The 15874-nt window shown below is 36.9% G+C and overlaps 1 protein-coding gene across 2 annotated transcripts in view; it reads right to left on the reverse strand.

Moving 5' to 3' along the window:
* Positions 1-15874, reverse strand: part of SH3KBP1 (SH3 domain containing kinase binding protein 1) — a 213199-nt gene that overhangs the window by 98886 nt on the left and 98439 nt on the right. For both annotated transcript variants that reach the window (XM_082279426.1, XM_082279425.1), the window contains exons 4-5: positions 9232-9338; positions 137-260 (exon numbers count right to left, since the gene is read on the reverse strand). In XM_082279426.1, the coding sequence (XP_082135552.1) occupies positions 137-260; positions 9232-9338 (231 nt within the window). The remainder of the gene's footprint in view (positions 1-136; positions 261-9231; positions 9339-15874) is intronic.

The raw sequence follows: 15874 nt of genomic DNA on the forward strand, positions 1-15874 counted from the left end.
CCTTCCAGCACAAATTAAGAACATGACATTCAAAAACATTTCCAAGCAAGAGATAAGAATGTGCTATCCTATCAATCTGTTATGGGCTAAAGACACAGACATACATACAGAACACCAACAGTAATTTTTTCCTTACTTGACTTCACTTGCTCTTCCTGTGCTATTCCAACATCATCAGAATCAGAGAGCTCCTTTATGAAGTTGGAAGGAAACATGCCAGTCTTTCCATTAAGTATACCTTCCCACCAGCCCTCTTCCACCTGCGCCGAGACAAAAAAAAGGGGGATTTTACATGAGCAACACTTTACTGAGTACCATTATATACATTCAATAAATGACAGTAATGGCTCTGAATAGTTCATACTAATTTCAGGTAAAAGGAGCACATGGCATAGGCTCCAAGCCAGAACACCTCTTTTTTTCTTCATAAGTGAAAACAAGAGAGATGCATGAACCCATCTGTAAAGGTCATCAGCGCTACAGCAGCCAGAAGCATGGACGAGCATTAAATAAAAGGATAAAAAAACAACTAGAGAGCACACAGTGTCTCTACATTTCAATTTCTATGGATATCTATTAAATCAGGAAATTTTCAGTGCGCAGTGTATGACTGTTCAAGACTATCTTAATGGATGTGATTTGCAGATTCTGTTTGAATTCCCTAAGTAATCAATGGCGAAAGACAAACACCTACAAAGGGCTACTCAGAGAATCTAATTTAGATATCTTAATACAATGTAAACATTCCTGCCTTCCCCATCAAAATCAGAAATTTTGTATTTTAAAAATTAAGAATGCTGCTACATCATTAAAGCGTTAATGTAAGAAACCTGTGGAGAACAAAGAACAGTACTAATGCATACCTGATTTGATATTTACAAAGAGGTATTGAAATATATAATAATGATGGTGTCAGAAGGAGGAGGGACACTACCTAGCCAAACCCCAAGAGAAAATATCACTTTAAAATTACAAACTCCCTCCTGTATAACCCATTCAGGACTGAATAGTGGTGTCAGGCAGGGAAATGACAGCCCTTAGAAATGCTTTTAGGTTGTAATCGCACAACAAGAAATGACTGATTATAAGCATCAGCTAAACACACCCTTGATAGAGAAATGTTTTTCATCTGTCAGACACTGTCCCTTCACTAAAAATATGACAGGGGAGGACAGTGTCTATCTGTGACACATCAGTCTCCAGTAATGTTTGACTCATCTCTTTCCTGCCTACCCTCCCCGCAGTTATGAAAAGAGAAAGTTTACAGTTAAAAAACAACCCCACACTTCAAATGAAGCAAACTAATTATTATAGGAAAAAGTCTGTGAAAAGTCTTTTCACTTATCTGTGAAAAACTCAAGTCCTTAGAAAAGAAATCTCATAATAATACAACCAAATATTTCCTCAAAATATAGAGTAATATATGCATTTTTTTCAACTTAGCTACATGAGCAATTTTATTACAAACCCCACATTTCTTGATCTCGTGAGTTGAATTTTCGTTTTAATTTGAAAGCAGTTCAGAGCAGACTTTCATTTAATCTCAGTATCTGACAAAAGTCAGTCCCTGACAAAACTTGCCCTGCCTCCAATGCATCAGTAGTACTGGTGAGCTCCAGCACATCTCGGGGAATTATCTTGCTCTTCTTATTATCTTGCTGCTACTTCAGAAAACAGAATGCATACATATCACTCAATCACTTCAGTGAGGTGGAGGTTTTTCACATCACAGTACCAGAGTCTCTAAAAGGTAATATTTGCTTTCTTCTTTCCAGACTAATAAAAAGCACTACGGAAAACCGAAACTCCATTACACACAGCACTTAAGACTCTATAAATTATATCTCTAAAGATGATACAATATAAATATTATGTATCCATATAAAAATATATTGTTATATAGAAAATACACAAAATGGCCAAGACTCTTTGGCCTATGAAATATCTCAATTTTTCCAATGCAGTATTCCCAGATGGCTCTATTAATTAGACCTAAACATTAAACCATAACTGCATTAACTGATTGACCAGAAGATTAATCAGAGGATTTACACAATTCCCAAGATCCCTGCTTTGCAAGATGCTGAAATTACTTGACACAAATAATGTGACCAATATCATTCAGTTCCATCTTTTCCAAAAGTAATTTTCACTTGCTTACTTCTTCCAGAGTAACATGTCACAGTTTTCTTACAGTTAACGTTAGCATTCTTCATGTGATGTGTTGATCTATGGATGCCTACATATATGTATAGAAATATATATATACAAAGATCTTTAGACAGCTAAATCTAAACTGCATGTGAATATACTCACATCATTCACTAGCTTATTTTAAGTTTTCCAGCTGACTGAAAAATTAATTGCCTAAAAATACCATGTCGTATTCAATAATTCTAAAAATTCAGAAGAAAATCTAAAGCAAAATCCAGGGGGTTTTTCCACAAGAAAATGCAGAATCATGTTAGCAAGGCATTAGAGATTGAGATCAAACTGGGCCTCCCAAAGATTTATTAGGAAATTTTCATCAAAAGTATCAAAAGCTTTAAGTATTTTTAAACATTAAAGCTACCTGCTACATATCCTTAAGTCTCAAAACACACCAGCTAGAGATGAATCCATACAATAAAAGACACTAAAATACCTCCAGGATTTAGTTATCCCGAATTGGGGCAGTCAATTACCATATGGTTTGAAAAGTTGCAGTAATTCACAGCCAATAAAACCTTACAGATGAAAATCCATTATTCTTGGGGGCTAATCCATCTGGAGACATGAGCTCAATAAAATTTGTTACCGTGCTATTAAAGCAAAGTGCTTTCAGAATTTATACATTTACATCCTGATTTATGCCCAGCATTCATGTGCTGAACCAAACAATCTATAAAGAGGAGGGTTTCATTTGCCTGTCCATGTCCCTATGCTGGAAAAGAAGTTCTACAATTCACAATATTCTGTGCACCAACTGTAAGTTCTGAAAATGAAGGGTTTTTTTAAGTTAGAAGAAGCATCTTACCAAATGCAAGTAGCTCCAGCTAGAGGTATTTTTAAGACGTGTTTGTTCAGTGTTTTTTATCTGTTCACTGCCTTTCTGAGAGGCATGGCATGTACTAATCTTGCCAAGTCCCTAGGCTGTTAGTACTGCAGGCACACCACATTTGAAGAGTAATAACACACAGGAAAGTGACTGAAGATGCTTCATGACCCTACTTCATATACTTAGGGAGGAAACAACACATGCACTCAACTGCAACTCAGTCAGTGCTGTGTGTGGGGCAGGGAGAGTGCAACAGCAGACAGGCACATACAGTCCAACACCTGGTGTGATTGAATGAGACACAAATGAGCAGTATCACCAGAGAATGCTTCATCACCTCTAGAGAAATTCATCCCATTAAGAAACTTAGGGATTTAATCAACAACCAAATGTTCTTCCAATGTCATTGGACTTTGGGTTTTTTTACTTTTCAGTGAAGAAAGAATACTTGCATTTTGGTTGTAATTGGATTACTCAACCAGCAGAGCCTTTTTTAATGTACATGAGGCTTTTGTAAACTATAAACAAAATACAGATGAAAATAATTCAAAATATACTGTTTCATTTTGTTACAAGGTTTTTAATCAAATTGTGAGATACCAGCACACAACAACAACCAAGACCAGAAAGACAGTAAGAGGTTGTAATAGTTAATTTGACTTAAAAGTAATAATACAAATAACAAATAATAAATTAACTGTTCCAAATAGATACCTTGGAAATGGACAGACAGGAAAATAAGAGAATTATGTAAGTGAGACATTCCAGACACAAAAAGTTCTCAAAAGGGTATACCGATGCTTGGACATTAAGCTGCTTAGAAAGCAATAAAAAATTATCGAAATCAGCCTATTTCCACACTTAAAGTAAAAAAAAAAAAAAAAAAGACAGAAAATAATATGATAGCAATTCAAACTTTCATGCAAACACAATAGTTCTGTTTTGGACTGGGAATGCAGTTTTAACCTGCAACTGTAAAGCAACCAAAGAAAACAAAATCACTTTAGCAGGTCGCTAGGACTACAAGCTTAAGATACTCCAAAAGCAAGGATGTTACTTTTTATGTTCTTTAGGTTTTCTCTTCACTGCCAATACAATCTGCAACATTCCCCTTCAAAGAAAGGTCCAAGGGAGCAACAGCCTAGCCTGCAGTGCAACAAGCCTTGCTGCTACAAGCCTAGAAGCCCCTTCTCCTGAAGGAACTATGTGGTCATCCTTGTAACTCCAGGACAGGATACCCAAAACTAGCGGGAAATGCCAAGGCCGACTACCAGCAGCTGCTTGCCAGAAAATCTAGGACTGCCACAGCTGCTGGCTTACACCTTGCTATATAATTAATAGGCTAAAGTTGTTAAATTATTAAAATGGTCAGCTCTTTGGAATCACTGACCAAAAGTGTATTTCCAGTAAATTCCTATATTGGCCTGCTCCACAAGATGTTCTATAACCTGCAGCTTTGCCTATTAGGCTGACAGATTACTTACAGCTTAGCTAAGGCAAATGAGGGAGGCTCTGAGTCAGGAAAGGTTTCAAATGGAAGTCTCCCTGGATCATAACAGAGTCTTTCTGGGCTGTTGAAACTAAAACACAGTCCCAGGAATAAAAGCAATGCCAGAGGCAGGCAACAGGAAAGAGAGAAGCTCAAGGTCAACAGATTTTCTTTTGCTTTGAGAGAACTAGAGCACAGAAAGCAAAGGAAAAAAACCCCTTAGTTTATAAATTCTAATGGAAAATATTGAGCTCAAAGGGCAAAAGTAATCACATGTCGAAAGGAAATTAAAAACATAGATTCCCAAGAGGCAAAATAAACAAATCACATCCACTGCCAATAGGAACATAAATTTTGGAAACAAGACCTCAACAGAAGATGATGCCTGCAGTGCCACTTGATGGCTTATTCTGGGAGTGCCTTCAGGGGGAGCCATACCCATAAGGTGTCAACTATCCCTTGGGATTCTGCCATAGCAGAATATATCTGGAAACTGTTTGATAACTCGGGTGCAGAAGGTAAAAATTAAAAACTGCAGAAGTACCTTGTATTACAGATTTTTTCAGCTTCAGAGTTCTTTATTTTAAAGTGGCAAAATGTGCTTGGGGAATTTTTGTTTGTTTGATTTTGTGGTTTGGATTTTTGTTGGGGTTTCTTAACATCTTCTTCTAAACAAGAAACTGAGGGGCTGTGAAAGCAATCACATAGAACGTGGATGATCCTATATGGACTTAGAGGTACTTGCACCCTCATTTACCCAAAAAAAGTCTCCTACCACATGAACTAACCAAATAAGTCATAGAAGTCCTCGTGAACAAACTGTTAGAAGAGGATCTGGAGAAACACTTTGCCACAGCATTCCACAGAAAAGTAACTGAGGGATGTGAAACCCCAGTATTCATTCCCAGATGTTTTCTTGCAACTTATACAGCTCTGTATTTGTGGCACAGACTATCCCCTCACTACAGTTCGTTCTCCTTTCAACTTGATAGTTGGCAAAATAAGTCACTGTAAAAAAAGTCCAGCTCAATCCCCAGCTTATCCTGTTCTTGGACATGGGTTGCATGACTTTATCTGAAAACAAGAACAAAAAACGCCATGCACTAATCTTGCAAATAAGAGGCAACAGATTGTTCAAAATTCAGTTTGCCTTTTTATAACTTCAAATGAGTTACATATTTCATCATGTAATACATGGCAATGTTACCTAAAAGTCAAAGAATAAGCTCAGTGGTCTCAGAAGGTCTCAGTCAAAGACCTGTGAGCTTAACTCCATGCACTACACATTGCCAAAAAGCTGACTTCTCAGCAGGAGGAGGCCAAAAGGTATATAGCAGCACAGTGACACAGTAATCCCAAATGAAAGCAGCATCAGAACTCTTGAATGACATGCCAAATGTCCTTACTCTGATGCTACAGGTTAATTATCTGGCATCCCATGATATTCTAAGGGTGAAACATAACTGGAATTCAGATATCTGAATTTAATAAGACAATTAGTTACAGCTGTATTTTGGAACAACCGTAATTAAGAGTTAACGAGATAGGAAAATGGCAAGCAAAAAGCTATCAATCACAAAATAAACATGAACATAAACAATGATGAAAATGCTTCTCTTGTTAGTTTTAAATGTACTTTTAATTTAAGTCTGTTAATTAATGTCTTGTGGGTATCAGTGTCTGTAGTTACGGAAACCTATTTGAATGACAAGCATTTTATCTATTGTGTTGAATGTTTGATTATATTATAATTAATTTCTAACTATTTAGGACAAATAGGAAGGAACTGTGAATTCTGAACACATACAACCTCTAAGGAATCCATCTGGTGACAAGCTCAAAACTCACACTTGCTGTTGTTTCAGTCCACTCTACAGCCCCAAACCACTTCTGCCACAACAGGAATTTCTCATTTTATCTACCACGACTACAAGTATAAACACCCTTTCAAAAGTATCTTATCCAATCTGTTGGCACCAGGAAGAAGGATCTGGGCAGCTTTAGATGCTATTACATATGCAGAGGTGGGAGAAGGGAAGACATCCTCAGCATGTCCCCAGGTGATTTCAGTGTAACCTGTTTTCACTGGGAGTCTGGGGAAACATGCCTGGACACTGGTGGAGGCAGCTGAGACTTGTGTTCCCTTCTGTCAGCCCTGTGCTGGCAGCAGTGATCTTGAACAGGCTTGAGGAGGAGCAGAATACATTTCTTTAAGAATGAAGTGCAATTAGCTTTTCTTTGCAACAGGAAAATTTAATGAGTTGTTCAACCACAAGCAGCATTTTAACATGGGTTTTTTTGCTCAATACCTACATGAAGATATATAGACAGTATTTTGACCTAAATACTACCAGTTTCAGATTGCTGTAACTCACTTAGGAATTGATTTATTTTCAACTAAACAGAAATCCATGGAGATTTTAAAACATTAATCCAAGTCAATTAAACCAATGAATTCAACTGATACAACTTTCTTAGGAAGATACAATAAAATACTATCTGTGGGAATCTGAGACCTACTCATGAATAAAAAGATGGCATAAGAGAAGGGAGCAACTGGAAATGGAAAGTGAATGACCATTAATGTTCCAATTACACTGAACTGCTGTAAATAATGCTGAAGATATCATCCAGTTTTTAATCCTGAGTAATGATAAACAAAACCTGTATTTTAAAAGAATTATCTCCAATTGCTGCCTATGTGGGAAGGCTTTTGCTGATTCTTTGGGGGGGGTTGTACAATAACACAGCATGATTTTGGCCCTTCCAAAAAAACCCCACAACTTTCACAAAAGAGGAAGCCATATTTTTTAAATAGTAAGTCACTCACATCAAATATTTATCATTTGAAATCAGAAGCCTTGTGTAATGACAAAAATGCTGTGAATTCTGTTTCAATGCAATGACTTTATGCAGCACTACCTAAAAGCAAAAGGGTAAACAATTAAACCAGCACATTCATTGGTGCTGCTTTATTCTGCATCAAATAAAGTTCCTGTTTCAAAAAAATATTCTGCTCTACTTTTTCGAGGAATTAACACCATCATAAGAGCAGAAGAGGGAGTTTCAACAAGTGTTCAACATCAACTGCTTGGTATCAACCATAATGGAAAAAAGGTCCCACAACAATACTTCCTGAGGCGCTGAGAATTTTTTTTTTTAATTCCTATTTTCCCTGTTCCACCAGCTAATCTAGTTTCACCCCAAAGAGCAATCCAAGTGGGTTTCAAAAAAACATGCCCTTAACTGTAAGCACATACATGCAAGTATATTTTCACTCATGTATGTTCATACATACATGGAATGTTTCACTTTTTAGTTCTACATTTTTCAATTTTAATGCACACATTTTCAGTCTCTTTTGGATATAAATAAATCAGGTATGTATAATTAAGTTTTTCAAATTTAAAAAAAGACAAGAGATACATTTCATAAGAGAAGCCTAGTGTCTCATCTAAATTATTTAATCATATAACTCATTCAGTAGAGTTAATTTGTTGGCTGGATACTAGGAAAGGGCTTTATTCCACCAATTTACTCTTGAAAGACACAGACTTAAAACTTTTAAGTAATATTTGCATGGCCATGTGAGGTCAAATATACTTCAAATTGCCCAATGAAAACAGTTCATGTGATGCCATGAAACTCATTGTAACATGGAGTTCACAATATATTTATTCAAAATATGCTCTTATAACCTTGAACTCCCCCATTACAAAACTGCTCACAGACAGAATAAGGTTAGTTAAATGACATATCATGTCTGATTCCAGGAGAAGAATGATGTGCAGAGCTGGTGTGCACAGCTAGGTTAGAGCAAAAACAGTGATCACTAAGCTTCTTACATTCAGATGTGAGAATTTAATCTCTTATAAGAAAATGCTGGATACCATGTAGATTACAGTAGAATTTATATTCTTTTTGAACTGATTGTTGAAATGAAAGAGGCAGGAAAAAGTAAATTAACTATATATCCTTGATGAGAAAATAAATGTTGAATTACTAACTGCTGAGTCATAGCAGAGAAAAAAATCCTACAATAAATGTTACAAACTGCAATACATTATACTGGCTGCCTGAGCAGACTATGGTCTTCTTTTTAAAGCTTCTTTTTAAAGCTAAGTAAGTTAAGAATAAATGAGCTTGAATGTTTTTTACTAAAGGATGCATGTTATCATTTTGACTTTGGTCCTCACGCTATTATGCTCAAGAAGATATTCGTAAAATCTTTAATGGAACACTGAAGGTATTGGGAGCAAACACCAATTCTTGATCCTGCAGCCAGAGTCACCCATGCAAAGAAAATTTCTGTCTCTCTGTCCAAGCTTTCATAATTTGTTCCCAGTTCATGTAATTCATTTTCCACATTCAGTTCTAACCACAATAAGTGCATCTTGAGTCTTTAAATACTTTGATGGGGGTTTTATTTGGTTTTAGGGTTTTTTTAAACTGATTAAGACTAAAACGAAATTCTTCAAATTTGCTGCCAAAGATGACAAAAGGTGAACTCCAGGGGAGATTCAAGTAAATTTCTTAAATGTGTTTAACTTTGCAAAGGTAATTTTTCTCTGTGGCTGGCTTCCTAAAACTGTGAGGTTTCTTCTGCTATTATCTTTGGTTCTTCAGAATACAAACTCAAGAGCTTAGCATGCACAGGACATGTCAGAAATGCATGTTATGTATATTCAGTTAAAGATGTGCTCACCTCTCCCACAACTTCAATGATGTCGCCAACTTTTAATTCCAATTCATCTTCATTTTGAGGCATATAACTGAAAGCCACCTGACATCTCCTTCTTCTGTTTCTCTCTCCTGAGGGAAATGAATGAAATAGGGAAATCAGAAAATGAAAAAACAATTCCATGCCAAACATAAGCCAGGGGAAATTATTAAACATCATTCTTTGAGTATTGTAATAGGAATCTGAATGCTTGCAATACTTGGTCTATCTGCCTAGAGTTAACCTACAAAAAGAGCCAAAATTCAACTAATTGGGCTTCCTAGTGACAGGATGGACAAACTTTACCCAAAGGATCTTTCCAGGTGTATTTTCTACAATTTCTCTTCTAGGCTAATGATCTATACACATGGTAGGCAAATCCAGAAACTGGAGGGATGGGGAAGTGATCCAAAGCTTTGTGGCTTTTGCTTATAAGGAAATAAGCTTTCAGCTGTATCTTTTTGTCCACAATTCTCTCACAGGTGTACAAATAATTCATTAACCATTATTGATAGGTTTTTTTTCACAGAATCATAGTTTTTAGGTTGGAAAAGACCTTTAAGACTGTTTAGTTCAACAGTTAATGCACCACACAGCCAAGTCCACCACTAAATCATATCTCTAAGTTCCACATCTACATGACTTTTGAATATCTCCAGGAATGCTGACTACACCACTTCCCTGGGCAACCTGCTCCAATGCTTGACAACACTTTCTGAGATGAAATTTTCCTAATATCTGATCTAAATGTCCCTTGACACAACTTGAGGCCATTTCCTCTCATCCTGTCACTTGTCACCTGGGCGAAGAGACCAACTCCAACAACTTTCAGGTGATTGTAGAGAGTGTTAAAGTCCCCCCTCAGACTCCTTTTCTCCAGGCTAATCAATCCCAGCTCCCTCAACCACTCCTCATCAGACTTGTACTCCAGACCCTTCCCCAGCTCTGTTGCCCTTTTCTGGACATGTTCCAGAACCTCAATGTCTTTCTTGTAGGAGGATTCAGAGCAAGGTATTGATCTGCTGGCTCATAATGGAATGTGGTGGAGGAGCAGAAGGTAGGAAGAGAGAACTTCAGGATTCCCTGACTATTCGCTCTTCTCTAGGAGGTGTGCATTGTATAAACCATGCTATTTCATATAATTTATATACATGTATCCACACAAACATATACAGGCACTCTACACAAGCAAATGTACTTTCTCTTGTGCTGTTTCTCTTAACTGCTAGACATGCTCAATATACACCAAAATCAGAACCATAAACACTTTTCAAGCACGGTCTTAATCTGAAATTAGATTACAAAATTAGATTTTATGGTGAGTCTATTTTTTGTTCTGCAGCATTTGATAATCCTGTTCTAGAGTGAATAGTGATTTAAAAAGTTACAGGTTTTTTTTTCTATTATATTAATTGAAACTAAAGAAAGAAGGTAGAAAGGAGTCCACTGATTTTAGCCTTCTGACAATATTTTTCACAGCTACTGAAATCCTGCATGAGTGAAAGGTTTTTGAATGTTAAAATTAATACCTTCATGCAGTGTAACCAAACTCACTCAAATTGGCTCTTTTTTCCACCTACAGATGCCTGCTCATTCCTCACCATCTATACTAAAATGATCCTAAACTGACAACTTTACACAGCTGCATTCCAAATAACTTAAATGTAATAAATACCATCTATATTGAGTGCTTCTTTCATTGTGCAAGAGAGGCTGGCTATTTTCCCTAGAAATAGCATTCCCACTATGATTTCTAACATCAAGTAGCAACTGATGTGCTGATGTTGCCTGATGTGACAGATGGCAGTTGTCATCCTATTTAATAATAAATATCGTGTGACTCTTTGGAGAATATTTTTGAGAGTAAGAAATAAACACAATTCTGGATGTTAATAATACAACTGTATGAATCCTTCCCTTTCCCAATCCATAAAGTTATTTTATTACTGTATACAAAATCTAGTGAAAGTCTGCATTTATCTCCATTAGTCTCATGGTTGTCTCACTGCTCTCCCTCTCCTTCCAAATCTTTCTCGAAAGAAATACCTAAGCGAGGGGTAGCAAGCCAGCAAGAAACATAGATTCTATGTACCAATTTGTTGTTCTCTCTGATCTAATGCAAGACAACAGATGCAGCAGTGAATACGTTTGGTTTCAAGGAGAAGCTGCTGATGGTCCCTATGTGCGTGCCAATGTTTGGTGCACTTGAGAAGAACATGAGTTGTGTCAAGAGCTCTACAGCTCTTTTTCTGGTGTGGCTACAACAGACTATAAAAGGTTTAAAGATGGGTCAAATGGAAAAATGAATTGTATTTAGAAGTTTGAAAAAAAATAAGGAAACAAAAAAATAAATTTTTGAGGGCACAAATCTAATTTGTTTTAAAGTGGTGTTTTTAATTGGATCCTTAAAATGGTGTTTTAGCCTCTGACAGCAGGAGACCATAAAGCGGTTTCCTCCTTCTGTAAACATGCAAGGGAGAGCATCATTTCCACATTTAAATGCTCCTCTGGCACTAGCAACGAAGACCAAAAAAAGAGGCAATGACAACACATTGGCATTCAATGCTTACCTTTGTAAGGGCATCAAAAGCTGAGGCAACACTACACAAAAAATCACGCTGGCACTTACATGCTGCCATCAGACCCAGGAAAGGTCACAAACTGACAGCTCATGATTAGATGAAAAGCACAGCAGCAGCAGCAGCAAAACAGATAGGAAGTAAACTATTTCAAGGTTAACTGGAATTTTCAAATCCAAACTACCTTTTTTTTTAAACTTAAAACCTGTCCTGAAACAGATGTTTCTATAAATGTGTGCGTATGTGAGTGGGTTATATGGTGGTTTCTGCAGAGTCACTGATGCCAATGTCTTTGTAGCCTATCCTGTCACTCTATTAGGACAAAAATGACAAGTTGAAGAAATTTCCTCCCTTCTATTTCAGATTTTTCTGCACATGGCATCATCTGCCCATCAGTCTCAGTTTGACTTTTGATTCTTCCAGCTTTCAAAGCTGTATCTGTAACTGGGGGGAACTGGTTCAGTGCAGGGTCTCCTAGCTAGACAAGCTGGGCTGTGATACGATTCAGCTAGAAACCAGTACTAAAATTAATGTGCAAAAAGACAAAAAGCAACTATTGCATAACTAAAGATGACTTTATATATAGGGTGCATGTTAATGATTTTAATGGTACAGATGTTTTGGACAGCCAACCTAGGTGGTTACTGTATCACCGTTTATGTTTTTATAAAACACTGAGTTGTTGTCTTGGCTTAAGACAATTTAAAGGAGAACACTCTAAAATGAGTTCTCCCCCTTCGTTTTAACCATTCTCTATTCACCAATAAGCAGAAACAAAATATGAGTTATCCATGACAATTGTGTGTATCAAAATGTATATGTTAAGAAAAAAGGTAGAACTGCAAACTTCCTTCCATAAGGTAGATGCTTTTGAGAAAACTAATTAAGAGCAAACAGATAGCATTTAAAATGGTAATTTTTTAAATTGCTTTAAGTGTATTGAAGATAGTGTTACAAAACTTCAGATAAAGTCGTAATCATACTAAATTCTAATGTGGACTCTGTCACTATCTTCCACAACACAAGGACTCCATCCTCTTTTACCACTAGCAAAAATACAATTCTGATTTTAAAAGGCACCAGAACGGTCAAGTTCCAATTTCCTTCTTTCCCTGGAGGGCTTTGGCAGTGTAATTCTGATGTGGGATTTGACATGTCAATTCCAACTCTCTCATCACCCACATGCTGTTAAAAGGTGAATGGCTTTGGATAGATGACAAAAAAAATCTGCTGAGGTCTCTTCCCCATCTAGTAGACAACAGAAGTTAGCTGGGTGGAAATACTGGGTTGGGAAATTTTTGCTGGGGGTGAGTGTGTGTTTGTGGGAGGAGGTTGTTTAGTTTGGGGTTTTTGGTCTGGTTTGAATTTGTGACATAAATATACCAGAGAAGAGAAACATAAACTGAAGGAGGTGAGATGGATTATCTGAGGCGCTTCAAGTACTCTCTCAAACGGGTTATGTAAAGCTGCTGTGTTTTTCTGCAGGCAGATGAACTGGGAATTGCCCTGCTTTGACATGTGCAGCTAAATCACAGAGACTACAGGACTCCATTAAACACAATTAAGCCACAATGCAGTACAGCATCACTGCTAGTAATGTATTACTCTGAGTGTGTTAATGTTCTACTGTTACCCAGGAGTGTTTTCTCTTGCTAGACTCCACAGCAACACTTCCAAGTTTCAGCCATCTGGCTGCTGCTCTGAATTTTATGGCAAAGATTTGTCTGTGAGGAACCTGAAAGCCTGGAAAACACCTATTTTTTAACACCATTGCATTTTAACACATATGCACTGTCAGAATAACAGCAAGCCTCATTGTTCAATGAATGTTTCTTTTGTTAAAAACATGCAGCAGTAGTAAGGCCTTTTATCGGGTATAAGTCTTTTGCATAACAGGAGTAATTAACTGAAGCAACTTACAGCAATAACGTAGTACCAGTGGTCAAAAGCTTTTAAGAGAAAATAATAAATTAACTAAGTTAATTCCATTTGCCACAGCTGGAGCCAGGCTTGTGTGTGTGACAGACAGAACCGCAATACTAGCGAGGCTGAGATCATCACTTAAGCCTAACCCAAAGCAGAAGGAACCATTAGATAAATAACTGTAAATAAACTCAGAAGACACTTCCACAGTTTAACCATACACTGACAAATTTTTTTCTTTCTTAATATGAAAGTTTTAAAATGCACATTAATGGATTAGAAACTTCATCAAGAATGCAGTTAAATCATCACCAGCAAATTAGACAAAGCAACTCCAAACTCTAACAGGAACCCTAGGACTTGGCATATAGCCTACATACTTTTTTAATCTATCTTTTAAAAAGAAAGTGTAAAATACAGTATTAAACTACATATTAAACTCAACCACATGCACTGAAAATGTGTATGTTCATCAAATCTACTAGTTCTAGTACCTGTACCTCTTAAACTTCATCATGTAAATTATTATTTCAGATTAGCATTACTGGTGAAACACTCCATCACAAGATAAAAATTGGAACTTGGTGACAGGGTTTCAAACAGGCTTTTTAAACTGTACTTTAAGAGCAGTTACACAGTCCTGGGAAATACTGGACAAGCACACTCAGCTTCCCATCTGTTTCCAGAGATGTAAAATATTTCGCAGCAGCAAGGGGTGCTGTTACAGCAGCCAACAGCTCTTCCCAAATTAGACATTCTCTTGCCCATTCTCAACAATAACAATTTATTGCTCTCATCTACTGCCTTTCACAAGCAGTGCATTCCAAGGAGCAGTAAATGCTTCTGTCCTCATTGTATTGCTGGGCACACCAAGACACATTTCAACACGGTGGCTTGCCCTGGTCACCTGTCACTTTGGGACTTTGTTTACTACATGTAGTAGGTCCCACTGCCTGGCACTGGTGTTCCCCACTGTCCCTTATGTAACTAGCACCTGTGGACATGAGGGACCCATTATCCAACACAAGATCTTGCACTTGTCTCTACATTTGGTTTCCTTTCTCATATTCAGAAGACTTGCAAGGATACATAACAGACTATATTTGTTACACTGATAAGAGTCAAGTTCATACAAAGTAACTGTATAAGGAGCTTTAAGAAATACCACAGACAGCAGATAAATCAGAAATAAATTAGCTTTTCTAAAGAACAAGAAGGAATATACAAATCCAAATTATTCTTTCTTGGATGACTGACCAAGTTTAAAAATGCATGAACAGAAACACAACAAATGGCCCAAAGAGGCCTTTTCTCTTTCCATTCTGATTGCATATATCTCATGTTATCATGGGACAATCCTAAAATTTTTATCCCCTTAGCTAAGTTTTGAGATAGTGGCCAACCACTTGGGTCTCTGCTGCTTTTTTGTATTGGTCTCTACAGAAAACATTTGAATAAACCAAACGCAAACATGAGTTACTGTTGCATCTTTGCCACTTCTCTTACGTTCCACCACGTAATTCACACAGATTAAACTGCCTATGTACAATAGCACTACAAACATGCAGTAAATGAAATAAAATAACTCTAAATTGCAAAACCACTATGCATATTCAGTTTTTGTTATGTTCTCCTCACTATAACAAAGGCACTAAGATTAAACCACACGGATTCCTACACAGTAATCTCCAAAAGTATGAACTTTATACTACCAGCTTGCTGACTTAAAGCTGACTTCTGGCCTACTTAACTAAAGAAAAAAATTCACAAATCGCTTTTAAAAGTATGACTTTTTCTTAAAGACTGCTAACAACTGTGCTACTTCATTTTTACATACCAGAGTATCCATGTTTTGCAACAGGTTTTCAATCTCCGTAATGACATTACATTGCAGGTCTTACTCTGACCTCTGCTAGATCAGTTTCAAATAAGCCTCTCTTAGTAGGGGAAAAAACCCACCACTGTCAGTATTTTGTTTTCACTCTAACAGGTAACAATATACATTAAACAAATGCCTCAAGAAATGCTGAAAAGATGCAAAAAATACAGCAACCAGTTTTCTGCTTGCTGCATTCATGAGAGCTATTACAAAATGAACACATGCAATAAATCAACAACACTTAACA

The sequence above is a fragment of the Coloeus monedula genome, assembly GCF_965178545.1.
Source record: "Coloeus monedula genome assembly, chromosome: 3".
In the NCBI taxonomy this organism is placed as follows: domain Eukaryota; kingdom Metazoa; phylum Chordata; class Aves; order Passeriformes; family Corvidae; genus Coloeus; species Coloeus monedula.